At 42.8% G+C, this 16,791-nt stretch overlaps 1 protein-coding gene across 2 annotated transcripts in view; it reads left to right on the plus strand.

Moving 5' to 3' along the window:
• Positions 1–16,791, plus strand: part of sh3gl1b (SH3-domain GRB2-like 1b) — a 105,631-nt gene that overhangs the window by 44,495 nt on the left and 44,345 nt on the right. For both annotated transcript variants that reach the window (XM_017725447.2, XM_017725448.2), the window contains exon 2: positions 742–810. In XM_017725447.2, the coding sequence (XP_017580936.1) occupies positions 742–810 (69 nt within the window). The remainder of the gene's footprint in view (positions 1–741; positions 811–16,791) is intronic.

The following is a 16,791-nucleotide window of genomic DNA, read 5'->3' on the forward strand; positions in this document are numbered from 1 at the left end:
AACCGACTCTAAATGTAGGTATTGTGATATAAACCCAGTCTGTTCTACAGTTTCTCATTAGGCTGAATGAATAACCGACTCTAAATGTAGGTATTGTGATATAAACCGAGTCTGTTCTACAGTTTCTCATTAGGCTGAATGAATAACCGACTCTAAATGTAGGTATTGTGATATAAACCCAGTCTGTTCTACAGTTTCTCATTAGACTGAATGAATAACCGACTCTAAATGTAGGTATTGTGATATAAACCCAGTCTGTTCTACAGTTTCTCATTAGGCTGAATGAATAACCGACTCTAAATGTAGGTATTGTGATATAAACCGAGTCTGTTCTACAGTTTCTCATTAGGCTGAATGAATAACCGACTCTAAATGTAGGTATTGTGATATAAACCCAGTCTGTTCTACAGTTTCTCATTAGACTGAATGAATAACCGACTCTAAATGTAGGTATTGTGATATAAACCGAGTCTGTTCTACAGTTTCTCATTAGGCTGAATGAATAACCGACTCTAAATGTAGGTATTGTGATATAAACCGAGTCTGTTCTACAGTTTCTCGTTCTCGGACCATTATACGTTCAACTAATTAAGTGAAATGATTCCTATTTCTTTGTACCGGCTTGACGCAATTGTATTAAATTCATAAAATCATCCTGATGCATTCCATGGATGGTTTGGGTTTGACGCTGTATCACACGGCACTTATGATTGATACGATTGTTAACACTCTTGCCTACAGATGGTGAGCGAGAAGGTTGGTGGAGCAGAGGGAACGAAGCTTGATGAAGAATTCCGAGACTTGGAGAGGGTAAGGAAACCTTGATTTCTAGTTTGTGGTTTGTAATAGTTTCAGTACAGTATAAAAAATCCAGAAAATTAGCGTGTGAAACCCCTCCTCTCTCTTCAGAGGGTCTTTCATTTACTATCGTTCACTGAAACCACTGTCACTGATCAAACTAGGCATCTGAGAGCAGCCTATTAGAGTAAAGTGGGTGGGCAGGGGGTGGGGCTTGTGCTCTGGACACACCCACACTCAAATATTCCTGCCTTTTTCCCTGAAATTCTAGCAGGTGTGATTTTTGGGGTTTATTTATTTTAGGGGGCAGCACAGCAAGTACGAAAAGTTCTGTTGAACTTTTATTTGAGCCAAACAAAACTGTGTAGAATACAATTAGAGAACTGTAGAATTCAAATTAATCAGGTTTTTGTCTGTTTGTTTGATTGTTTGCTTTGTTCTTCCTCTTCCTGATAAGGGTGCACTAAAGTTTCAGCCACCTAAACGTTTAGGCTCTTTTTATTCACTGTCAGCGTTTGTCAACATTTGTCTTATTAAAAGGATAAATTTGATAAATTCTTAAAGTGTTTTTAACATGAATTCAAAAGCAAAAGTTACAGGAAATGTAAATAAGAATTGTGATCCTGATTTTCACTTTCATGTAAAAAATAAAAAAGTGCATCATTACTAACACAGTGTCCAGTCATGTTGATTAAGGCAACTGAGTGCAAGTAAAATATGTCCAAATTTATAGGTTTATCTCCGCCGTCTAGCCGGCTTATACTAAGCAATAGAACATGAGACGGAGTGTGTTATCACAAAACATATAGTCTGATCTTCAGAGTCGGACCAAATCAGACTGAGCCATAAAACTGGCCCAATATCAGGTTCAGCTCAGTTTGGTCAGTTTCTCCAGATCAGTATTAATGTTGTTTTGTTCCAGCCGGTCTGTAAAGCTTCTTACAGCCCGTTTAGTTTGGCGAATGGTGTTGGGTTCATTTCTGGCTGATTCCAGGTTGTTCAGCTGTTCTTCTGCCACAGCTGTGACTGAAAAGCTGCTCAGTGTTGACGACGGTTTGGGAATTTAGTGTCGTCTCGTCTTCAGAGTCGGACCAAATCGGCTGTCGGTCAGATGTGATCTTAACAGTGTCCGTTTTCTGTTTGGGGCAAAGTGAGAAGTAAAAACGTTCAAACGGCTCGAGCGTCTCCTGCAGTGTTAGAACGCTTCTCAGCCAATCGGCCCGCGTGGCCGGAACTAACTGTTGTGTAATTCTACTTTAACTGGAGTATTTGAGAGATGATCAGAACTGAGTATGTGGCAACACTTTCCTCCATATTTCTAACCTGGTCTGAACGCTGTTGCGCAACACAGATGGACAAATTCCACAGTAAAATTCCAGCTGATAGATGTTCATGGAAGGCAGCACAGCTGGGCCTCAAGCTGTTTTCTGCTCGGTTGACAACTTCACCTCTGTGGAGTCAGACTGATATAACTGTATTAAGTGATTTGGGGCTCTAATTTGATTGCAGTCCTGAACGCATATTAGTGAGGAGAACAGCTGAGGTGCTGTTTGTGTGGAGGAGCTGATGCGGGATCGGATTCCTAGGAGTTGTATGCACACAATTTTCGGCCTACTGCAGATGTAGTTGAGAAGCCGAGATGTGTTTGGTGTTTGAAGTTTCCTCCTTTCCAGGCATTTTTCTGGTTTGTCATTGGTCAGTTGCATTAAGCATACAGACCTACCAGAAATGTTTTAATGCTCCGAAGTGAGAATTCTTGACTGAAAGTGAAATTCAGGACACACTCGCCCGAAAACCAACGCCGGAAGTAAGGGTTAATTCAGGCTGCGTTCACATTACCTGGTTGAAGTGGCACAAGGCCACTTGTTTTCAGGGCTGTGTGGACACACATCTGATCTTTTCAAATCCGACCTGAGCCACTTTCATATGTGGTCCTAGATCGGATACGTATCGGATTCGTGGCCCTGTGACCTTAATGTGACGCTCAGATCGGAATTCTTGCGCTTTTTTCCCCACTGCGCCACGCCATCATTCAGCGTTACCATGGCAACAGCGCTGAACAGAAGTTAAAACCTGTAAACGGTGGAGAAGCAGCTCATCTCACCTTTTTCTCCTTCGTCTGGCTCTAATAACGAAGCTGAGAGCGGATCAGAGTTAATGATCTGTTAGTCGTTTAGAGAAGAAACAGCGGTGAACCCACACCAGCAGGATCGTACCAGTGCACTCTTTTTACAGGAACAATTTCAAGCACCTGAGATGAAAAAGTTTGTTACCAAAATATATTGACTTACTGAGTGTTTATGCGATTTCTATTAAATAATGTAATTTAATCAGTTATTTCTGAAAAGCATGCAAGTTAAAGAGTGTATTGAACACAGCTGTTCAAACGGGTTTGTGCTGACCTGTGCAGTAGAAACAAAGAGCGTTTTTAATCACTATTCCCCATTTTCATTACCCGTATTCTGATGCCTCATTGTTTATTTATACGTTTCTATTTTTGGCCAAAATTTTTAGCCTTTATTTCTTTAGGCGTGAACTGTCCTAACCTTAGGATAAACCCCAACAGGGTCCAAAATTCTGTTCAGGCATCTGTTTCTATGGTTTTTAGGCAGCTGTGTCAGGCAGAGTAATTCACTACCAGCATAATGAGGCTACATTTCATTTATTTATTTATTTATCCAGGTGGGGATTGAACCCCAGTCTACAGGGCAGCAGTGTTACCCACTACACTATACCAACCGCGACGACACTATACCAACCACACGTGACAACACTATACCAACCACACATGACAACACTATACCAACCACACATGACAACACTATACCAACCAACCACACATGACAACACTATACCAACCAACCACACATGACAACACTATACCAACCACACATGACAACACTATACCAACCACACATGACAACACTATACCAACTACTATACCAACCACACATGACAACACTATACCAACCACACATGACAACACTATACCAACCAACCACACATGACAACACTATACCAACCACACATGACAACACTATACCAACTACTATACCAACCACACATGACAACACTATACCAACCACACATGACAACACTATACCAACCACACATGACAACACTATACCAACTACTATACCAACCACACATGACAACACTATACCAACCACACGCGACGACACTATACCAACCACACATGACAACACTATACCAACCACACATGACAACACTATACCAACTATTATACCAACCACACATGACAACACTATACCAACTATTATACCAACCACACATGACAACACTATACCAACCACACATGACGACACTATACCAACCACACATGACAACACTATACCAACCACACATGACAACACTATACCAACTACTATACCAACCACACATGACAACACTATACCAACCACACATGACGACACTATACCAACCACACATGACGACACTATACCAACCACACATGACAACACTATACCAACTACTATACCAACCACACATGACAACACTATACCAACTACTATACCAACCACACGCGACAACACTATACCAACCACACATGACAACACTATACCAACCACACATGACAACACTATACCAACCACACGCGACAACACTATACCAACCACACATGACAACACTATACCAACTACTATATCAACCACACATGACAACACTATACCAACCACTATACCAACCACACATGACAACACTATACCAACCACACATGACAACACTATACCAACTACTATACCAACCACACATGACAACACTATACCAACTACTATACCAACCACACATGACAACACTATACCAACTACTATACCTACCACACGACAACACTATACCAACCACACATGACAACACTATACCAACTACTATATCAACCACACATGACAACACTATACCAACTACTATACCCACCACACATGACAACACTATACCAACCACACATGACAACACTATACCAACTACTATACCAACCACACATGACAACACTATACCAACTACTATACCAACCACACATGACAACACTATACCAACTACTATACCAACCACACATGACAACACTATACCAACTACTATGCCAACCACACATGACAACACTATACCAGCTACTATACCAACCACACATGACAACACTATACCAACTACTATGCCAACCACACATGACAACACTATACCAACTACTATACCAACCACACATGACAACACTATACCAACTACTATACCAACCACACATGACAACACTATACCAACCACACATGACAACACTATACCAACTACTATACCAACCACACATGACAACACTATACCAACCACACATGACAACACTATACCAACCACACACGCGACACTATACCAACCACACGCGACACTATACCAACTACTATACCAACCACACATGACAACACTATACCAACTACTATACCAACCACACATGACAACACTATACCAACCACACATGACAACACTATACCAACTACTATACCAACCACACATGACAACACTATACCAACCACACATGACAACACTATACCAACCACACATGACAACACTATACCAACCACACGCGACACTATACCAACCACACATGACAACACTATACCAACTACTATACCAACCACACATGACAACACTATACCAACCACACATGACAACACTATACCAACCACACATGACAACACTATACCAACCACACGCGACACTATACCAACCACACATGACAACACTATACCAACTACTATACCAACCACACATGACAACACTATACCAACCACACGCGACACTATACCAACCACACGCGACACTATACCAACCACACATGACAACACTATACCAACCACACACGACAACACTATACCAACCACACAAGACAACACTATACCAACTACTATACCAACCACACATGACAACACTATACCAACTACTATACCAACCACACATGACAACACTATACCAACTACTATACCTACCACACATGACAACACTATACCAACCACACATGACAACACTATACCAACTACTATACCAACCACACATGACAACACTATACCAACCACACATGACAACACTATACCAACTACTATACCAACCACACATGACAACACTATACCAACCACACGCGACACTATACCAACCACACGCGGCACTAATCAAATCAAATCAAATCAAATTTATTTGTATAGCACTTTTTACAACGGATGTTGTCACAAAGCAGCTTTACAGAATTTCAGAAAAGACAAAGTTTCAACAGGACTGTAAGAATGTACAGAAACCCCCCAGTGGGCAAGCCGGGGGTCCTAATATAGACCCCTGCGGAATTCCAAATCTCACTTTTGAATAATTGGAAGCTAAATTGTTTACCCTAACAAACTGATAACGTTCTGATAGGTAAGATCTGAACCATGACAGGGCCGTCCCTGTGACTACAACCATGTTTTCTAACCTTTCTAGGAGAATATTGTGGTCTATTGTATCAAAAGCTAAGGTCAAGTAGCACTAAGAGAGATACGTAGCCTTGATCAGAGGCAAGAAGATCATTAGTTATCTTAACTAGAGCCGTCTCAGTGCTGTGGTGTGGCCTGAATCCAGACTGAAATTTTTCATATATATGGTTCTTGTGTAGATATGAACTAAGTTGTTGGGCCACAGCTTTTTCTAAGATCTTAGATATAAACAGTAAGTTAGAAACAGGCCTGTAATTAGACAAAACGGTGACATCAAGATTTGGTTTCTTGATCAGAGGTTTGATAACTGCTAGTTTAAAAGCTTTGGGTACATGGCCCAGACTAAGGGACGAGTTTACTATAGTTAAAATAGGGTTTATAATAACTGGCAGTACTTCTTTGAGTAATTTTGATGGAATTGCATCGAGTGTGCAGGTTGTGCAATTTGCAGAAGAGATAATCTTCTCTAGCTTCAGCTGTGGGAGGGGGTGAAAGGTTTCCAGACTCTTTTCTACAGCTGTGTTTTGTTCTATATCAGCCAAGTCAGATGGCAGCAAAGCTGGATTTGAATTTGATACTGTGGGTTGAATTTGTTGTCTAATATTATCAATTTTATTATTAAAGAAGTCCATAAAAACTTCACTGGTGAGAGTTGCTGGGATTTCTGGTTCATTACCTGCCTGATTTTGTGTGATTTGGGAAATCACACTAAACAGAACTCTAGGATTATACTTATTATTCTCGATCAGCAAGGCCAGATATGCTGAGCGAGCTTCAGTGAGAGCATTTCTATACTCTATAAGGCCGTCCTTCCAGGCAGTGTGGAACACTTCTAGTTTGGTATGTCGCCATTTCCGCTCTAATTTCCGAGCTGTTTGTTTTAAGGTCCGGGTTTTATCGTTGTACCACGGGGCGAGCTTTTTCTGCCTTATTCTTTTTATTTTAAGTGGGGCCACATTTTCTAAGGTGGATCGTAAGGTATTTTCTAAATAATCGGTTAGTAAATCTAGTTCAGTTGGATCTGATGGAGTGGAGACTGGGGTTGATAACTCTGGGAGATTTTCTATAAATTGTAGGGCGGTTGATGGTTTTATTGAGCGCTTTGTTGAATAACGAGGGGACGTATATATATTATGGCTAAATCGTAGCTCATATGAAATTAAGTAATGGTCGGAGATCGCTGTGGTTTGCGGTAGGATATTCAGCTTGTCTATGTTAAGACCTCGTGTCAAAACTAAATCTAACGTATGACGACAGTCGTGTGTCGGCCCGGTTAATTTTGGGTAAAACCAACAGAGTCTAGGATTGAGGTAAATGCCCTTTTTAATGGGTCGTGTACCTTCTCAAAGTGAATATTAAAATCTCCTACAATTATTACTTTATCATTACACACAGCCAGGTTTGCAGCGAAGTCACTAAATTCTTTTATAAATTCAGAGTATGACCCTGGTGGTCTGTAAATGTTAAATAATGAGAACGCCTTCTTTTTTGTGACCGGATTTGTGACGTGAATAGAGAGGACCTCAAAGGAAGTAAAAGTGTCGCATTGTTTCTAATATCGAGAGTATTTTGGTATATTACACAGACTCCACCTCCCTTGCCTGATAGTCTTGGCCTATGTGCATAATTATAGCCTACAGGCGTGGCTTCATTTAAAGCTAAATATTCATCTGGTCTAACCCGTTTCAGTAAGACAAAAAAAGTCAAATTTATGGTCGCTTATAATTTCATTTACGACGACTGCTTTAGAGTTTAATGATCTTATATTGAGTAGTCCAAGTTTTAGATTGAAGGTGTTAGTGCCATCATCAGAACACGGATATATGTTGATAAGGTTATTTAAGCGGACTGATTGAGTTTTTCTGTGATTAAATTTAGTTTTAATTCGGGGCAAAGACACAGTCTCAATAAGGTTAATCTTAGGTGACGCCTCAAGGCGGATCGCAGACGGGCGGTTTAGCCTGTCTGTCTGCGGCCTGGTCCCGGCTCTGGACTGTCAGCAGCGGTTTACACTACTCTGCCGACTAACTAAGAGACTATGTGCTATGCTGCACGAAAGTAAGGCAGCACCCTCCCGCGTGGGGTGGACACCATCCCTACCTATAAGACCAGGCTTGCCCTCAAATCGTAACCAATTATCTATAAAGCCCACTTGATTTTCGGAACACCACTTGGACATCCAGCGGTTTAACGCCGTAAGCCTGCTGTAGGCCTCAGTGCCGCGCCGCATTGGGATGGGGCCAGAGCAGATTACGGCATCGGACATCGTCTGGGCCTGTTTAACCACCTCTCTAATATTAGCCTTAGTTACCTCAGACTGCCGCAGACGGATATCATTGGCCCCTACATGAATAACTATCCTCGAATATCTCCTATCAGCTAATCTAAGGTTGCCACTAATGTCCGGCGCTCTGGCTCCCGATAAGCATCTAACTGTAACCGCTGGCGCCCCTAACGGAATAGCTAACTTCACGTGTCGAACAATCGAGTCTCCTATGACCAGAGTGCTTTTAACAGGCTTCACAGTGGGCGCGTCACTGAGCGGGGCAAACCTGTTTGACACGCGAATCGGAGGAGCGTGGTGTTCCAGTGGGCTAGCTTTGGCCTCAGCGTTAGCATTAGCCTTAGCTTTCCGGCTAGACCGCCGAGTCGTCACCCATTCGCCCCGCTGTGAGGGCTCTGACGCCGGAGTCGAAGGGGTGCTAACTCTCCCTAGGGTACCGGGGGCTGCTAACGCTGCCTCTGGCTGCCTATCCCTTAATAATCCCCGGATACGCACTTCTAACTGGTCGACCTTCTCCACCAAACAGCTAACTAGCTGGCACTTAGTACAAACGCTATCGCTATCACTAGAGGCGGAAAAGGGCGTTAAGCTAAACATGCCACACTCTGCGCAGACAAAGCAACCAGCAGAAGCCATGATATTTAGCCACATGCTGATAGCACAACAAACTTTACCGCAGTGACGCGCTCTCTGTCGCTCTCTGTCGCTCGCAGTGACTATACCAACCACGGCGACACTATACCAACCACGCATGACAACACTATACCAACCACACATGACACTATACCAACCACGCATGACACTATACCAACCACGCATGACAACACTATACCAACCACACATGACACTATACCAACCACGCATGACACTATACCAACCACGCATGACACTATACCAACCACGCATGACAACACTATACCAACCACACATGACACTATACCAACCACGCATGACACTATACCAACCACGCATGACAACACTATACCAACCACGCATGACAACACTATACCAACTACTATACCAACCACACATGACAACACTATACCAACCACGCATGACAACACTATACCAATTACTATACCAACCACGCATGACAACACTATACCAACCACGCATGACAACACTATACCAACCACACGCGACAACACTATACCAACCACACATGACAACACTATACCAACCACACGCGACAACACTATACCAACCACACGCGACAACACTATACCAACCACACATGACAACACTATACCAACCAAGCATGACACTATACCAACCACACGCGACAACACTATACCAACCACACATGACAACACTATACCAACCACACATGACAACACTATACCAACTATTATACCAACCACACATGACAACACTATACCAACCACACATGACAACACTATACCAACCACACGCGACAACACTATACCAACCACACGCGACAACACTATACCAACCACACATGACAACACTATACCAACCAAGCATGACAACACTATACCAACCACACGCGACAACACTATACCAACCACACATGACAACACTATATCAACCACGCATGACAACACTATACCAACCACGCATGACAACACTATACCAACCACACGCGACAACACTATACCAACCACACATGACAACACTATACCAACCAAGCATGACAACACTATACCAACCACGCATGACAACACTATACCAACCACACGCGACAACACTATACCAACCACACATGACACTATACCAACCACGCATGACAACACTATACCAACCACGCATGACAACACTATACCAACCACGCATGACAACACTATACCAACTATTATACCAACCACACATGACAACACTATACCAACCACACATGACAACACTATACCAACCACACATGACAACACTATACCAACCACACGCGACAACACTATACCAACCACACATGACAACACTATACCAACCAAGCATGACAACACTATACCAACCAAGCATGACAACACTATACCAACCACACATGACAACACTATATCAACCACGCATGACAACACTATACCAACCACGCATGACAACACTATACCAACCACGCATGACAACACTATACCAACCACGCATGACAACACTATACCAACCACACATGACAACACTATACCAACCAAGCATGACACTATACCAACCACACGCGACAACACTATACCAACCACACATGACAACACTATACCAACCACACATGACAACACTATACCAACCACACGCGACAACACTATACCAACCACACGCGACAACACTATACCAACCACACATGACAACACTATACCAACCAAGCATGACAACACTATACCAACCACACGCGACAACACTATACCAACCACACATGACAACACTATATCAACCACGCATGACAACACTATACCAACCACGCATGACAACACTATACCAACCACACGCGACAACACTATACCAACCACACATGACAACACTATACCAACCAAGCATGACAACACTATACCAACCACGCATGACAACACTATACCAACCACACATGACACTATACCAACCACGCATGACAACACTATACCAACCACGCTTGACAACACTATACCAACTATTATACCAACCACACATGACAACACTATACCAACCACACATGACAACACTATACCAACCACACGCGACACTATACCAACCACACATGACAACACTATACCAACCAAGCATGACAACACTATACCAACCACACATGACAACACTATATCAACCACGCATGACAACACTATACCAACCACGCATGACAACACTATACCAACCACGCATGACAACACTATACCAACCACGCATGACAACACTATACCAACCACGCATGACAACACTATACCAACCACACATGACAACACTATACCAACCAAGCATGACACTATACCAACCACACGCGACAACACTATACCAACCACACATGACAACACTATACCAACCACACATGACAACACTATACCAACCACACGCGACAACACTATACCAACCACACGCGACAACACTATACCAACCACACATGACAACACTATACCAACCAAGCATGACAACACTATACCAACCACACGCGACAACACTATACCAACCACACATGACAACACTATATCAACCACGCATGACAACACTATACCAACCACGCATGACAACACTATACCAACCACACGCGACAACACTATACCAACCACACATGACAACACTATACCAACCAAGCATGACAACACTATACCAACCACGCATGACAACACTATACCAACCACACATGACACTATACCAACCACGCATGACAACACTATACCAACCACGCATGACAACACTATACCAACCACGCTTGACAACACTATACCAACTATTATACCAACCACACATGACAACACTATACCAACCACACATGACAACACTATACCAACCACACGCGACACTATACCAACCACACATGACAACACTATACCAACCAAGCATGACAACACTATATCAACCACGCATGACAACACTATACCAACCACGCATGACAACACTATACCAACCACACGCGACAACACTATACCAACCACACATGACAACACTATACCAACCAAGCATGACGACACTATACCAACCACGCATGACAACACTATACCAACCACACGCGACAACACTATACCAACCACACATGACACTATACCAACCACACATGACACTATACCAACCACGCATGACAACACTATACCAACCACGCATGACAACACTATACCAACCACGCATGACAACACTATACCAACCACACGCGACAACACTATACCAACCACACATGACACTATACCAACCACACATGACACTATACCAACCACACATGACACTATACCAACCACGCATGACAACACTATACCAACCACGCATGACAACACTATACCAACCACACGCGACAACACTATACCAACCACACGCGACAACACTATACCAACCGCACATGACACTATACCAACCACGCACGACAACACTATACCAACCACGCATGACAACACTATACCAACCACGCATGACAACACTATACCAACCACACGCGACAACACTATACCAACCACACATGACAACACTATACCAACCAAGCGTGACAACACTATACCAACCACACATGACACTATACCAACCACGCATGACAACACTATACCAACCACACATGACAACACTATACCAACTACTATACCAACCACACATGACAACACTATACCAACTACTATACCAACCACACATGACAACACTATACCAACCACACATGACAACACTATACCAACCACACACGCGACACTATACCAACCACACATGACAACACTATACCAACCACACATGACAACACTATACCAACTACTATACCAACCACACATGACAACACTATACCAACCACACATGACAACACTATACCAACTACTATATCAACCACACATGACAACACTATACCAACCACACATGACAACACTATACCAACTACTATACCAACCACACATGACAACACTATACCAACCACACATGACAACACTATACCAACCACACATGACAACACTATACCAACCACACATGACAACACTATACCAACCACACATGACAACACTATACCAACCACACGCGACACTATACCAACCACACGCGACACTATACCAACCACACATGACAACACTATACCAACTACTATACCAACCACACATGACAACGCTATACCAACCACACATGACAACACTATACCAACCACACGCGACACTATACCAACCACACGCGACACTATACCAACCACACATGACAACACTATACCAACCACACACGACAACACTATACCAACCACACAAGACAACACTATACCAACTACTATACCAACCACACATGACAACACTATACCAACCACACATGACAACACTATACCAACTACTATACCAACCACACATGACAACACTATACCAACTACTATACCTACCACACATGACAACACTATACCAACCACACATGACAACACTATACCAACTACTATACCAACCACACATGACAACACTATACCAACCACACATGACAACACTATACCAACTACTATACCAACCACACATGACAACACTATACCAACCACACGCGACACTATACCAACCACACGCGGCACTAATCAAATCAAATCAAATCAAATTTATTTGTATAGCACTTTTTACAACGGATGTTGTCACAAAGCAGCTTTACAGAATTTCAGAAAAGACAAAGTTTCAACAGGACTGTAAGAATGTACAGAAACCCCCCAGTGGGCAAGCCGGGGGTCCTAATATAGACCCCTGCGGAATTCCAAATCTCACTTTTGAATAATTGGAAGCTAAATTGTTTACCCTAACAAACTGATAACGTTCTGATAGGTAAGATCTGAACCATGACAGGGCCGTCCCTGTGACTACAACCATGTTTTCTAACCTTTCTAGGAGAATATTGTGGTCTATTGTATCAAAAGCTAAGGTCAAGTAGCACTAAGAGAGATACGTTGCCTTGATCAGAGGCAAGAAGATCATTAGTTATCTTAACTAGAGCCGTCTCAGTGCTGTGGTGTGGCCTGAATCCAGACTGAAATTTTTCATATATATGGTTCTTGTGTAGATATGAACTAAGTTGTTGGGCCACAGCTTTTTCTAAGATCTTAGATATAAACAGTAAGTTAGAAACAGGCCTGTAATTAGACAAAACGGTGACATCAAGATTTGGTTTCTTCATCAGAGGTTTGATAACTGCTAGTTTAAAAGCTTTGGGTACATGGCCCAGACTAAGGGACGAGTTTACTATAGTTAAAATAGGGTTTATAATAACTGGCAGTACTTCTTTGAGTAATTTTGATGGAATTGCATCGAGTGTGCAGGTTGTGCAATTTGCAGAAGAGATAATCTTCTCTAGCTCTAGCTGTGGGAGTGGGTGAAAGGTTTCCAGACTCTTTTCTACAGCTGTGTTTTGTTCTATATCAGCCAAGTCAGATGGCAGCAAAGCTGGATTTGAATTTGATACTGTGGGTTGAATTTGTTGTCTAATATTATCAATTTTATTATTAAAGAAGTCCATAAAAACTTCACTGGTGAGAGTTGCTGGGATTTCTGGTTCATTACCTGCCTGATTTTGTGTGATTTGGGAAATCACACTAAACAGAACTCTAGGATTATACTTATTATTCTCGATCAGCAAGGCCAGATATGCTGAGCGAGCTTCAGTGAGAGCATTTCTATACTCTATAAGGCCGTCCTTCCAGGCAGTGTGGAACACTTCTAGTTTGGTATGTCGCCATTTCCGCTCTAATTTCCGAGCTGTTTGTTTTAAGGTCCGGGTTTTATCGTTGTACCACGGGGCGAGCTTTTTCTGCCTTATTCTTTTTATTTTAAGTGGGGCCACATTTTCTAAGGTGGATCGTAAGGTATTTTCTAAATAATCGGTTAGTAAATCTAGTTCAGTTGGATCTGATGGAGTGGAGACTGGGGTTGATAACTCTGGGAGATTTTCTATAAATTGTAGGGCGGTTGATGGTTTTATTGAGCGCTTTGTTGAATAACGAGGGGACGTATATATATTATGGCTAAATCGTAGCTCATATTAAATTAAGTAATGGTCGGAGATCGCTGTGGTTTGCGGTAGGATATTCAGCTTGTCTATGTTAAGACCTCGTGTCAAAACTAAATCTAACGTATGACGACAGTCGTGTGTCGGCCCGGTTAATTTTGGGTAAAACCAACAGAGTCTAGGATTGAGGTAAATGCCCTTTTTAATGGGTCGTCTACCTTCTCAAAGTGAATATTAAAATCTCCTACAATTATTACTTTATCATTACACACAGCCAGGTTTGCAGCGAAGTCACTAAATTCTTTTATAAATTCAGAGTATGACCCTGGTGGTCTGTAAATGTTAAATAATGAGAACGCCTTCTTTTTTGTGACCGGATTTGTGACGTGAATAGAGAGGACCTCAAAGGAAGTAAAAGTGTCGCATTGTTTCTAATATCGAGAGTATTTTGGTATATTACACAGACTCCACCTCCCTTGCCTGTTAGTCTTGGCCTATGTGCATAATTATAGCCTACAGGCGTGGCTTCATTTAAAGCTAAATATTCATCTGGTCTAACCCGTTTCAGTAAGACAAAAAAAGTCAAATTTATGGTCGCTTATAATTTCATTTACGACGACTGCTTTAGAGTTTAATGATCTTATATTAAGTAGTCCAAGTTTTAGATTGAAGGTGTTAGTGCCATCATCAGAACACGGATATATGTTGATAAGGTTATTTAAGCGGACTGATTGAGTTTTTCTGTGATTAAATTTAGTTTTAATTCGGGGCAAAGACACAGTCTCAATAAGGTTAATCTTAGGTGACGCCTCAAGGCGGATCGCAGACGGGCGGTTTAGCCTGTCTGTCTGCGGCCTGGTCCCGGCTCTGGACTGTCAGCAGCGGTTTACACTACTCTGCCGACTAACTAAGAGACTATGTGCTATGCTGCACGAAAGTAAGGCAGCACCCTCCCGCGTGGGGTGGACACCATCCCTACCTATAAGACCAGGCTTGCCCTCAAATCGTAACCAATTATCTATAAAGCCCACTTGATTTTCGGAACACCACTTGGACATCCAGCGGTTTAACGCCGTAAGCCTGCTGTAGGCCTCAGTGCCGCGCCGCATTGGGATGGGGCCAGAGCAGATTACGGCATCGGACATCGTCTGGGCCTGTTTAACCACCTCTCTAATATTAGCCTTAGTTACCTCAGACTGCCGCAGACGGATATCATTGGCCCCTACATGAATAACTATCCTCGAATATCTCCTATCAGCTAATCTAAGGTTGCCACTAATGTCCGGCGCTCTGGCTCCCGATAAGCATCTAACTGTAACCGCTGGCGCCCCTAACGGAGTAGCTAACTTCACGTGTCGAACAATCGAGTCTCCTATGACCAGAGTGCTTTTAACAGGCTTCACAGTGGGCGCGTCACTGAGCGGGGCAAACCTGTTTGACACGCGAATCGGAGGAGCGTGGTGTTCCAGTGGGCTAGCTTTGGCCTCAGCGTTAGCATTAGCCTTAGCTTTCCGGCTAGACCGCCGAGTCGTCACCCATTCGCCCCGCTGTGAGGGCTCTGACGCCGGAGTCGAAGGGGTGCTAACTCTCCCTAGGGTACCGGGGGCTGCTAACGCTGCCTCTGGCTGCCTATCCCTTAATAATCCCCGGATACGCACTTCTAACTGGTCGACCTTCTCCACCAAACAGCTAACTAGCTGGCAC

The sequence above is a fragment of the Pygocentrus nattereri genome, chromosome 28, assembly GCF_015220715.1.
Source record: "Pygocentrus nattereri isolate fPygNat1 chromosome 28, fPygNat1.pri, whole genome shotgun sequence".
Taxonomy (NCBI): Eukaryota; Metazoa; Chordata; class Actinopteri; order Characiformes; family Serrasalmidae; genus Pygocentrus; species Pygocentrus nattereri.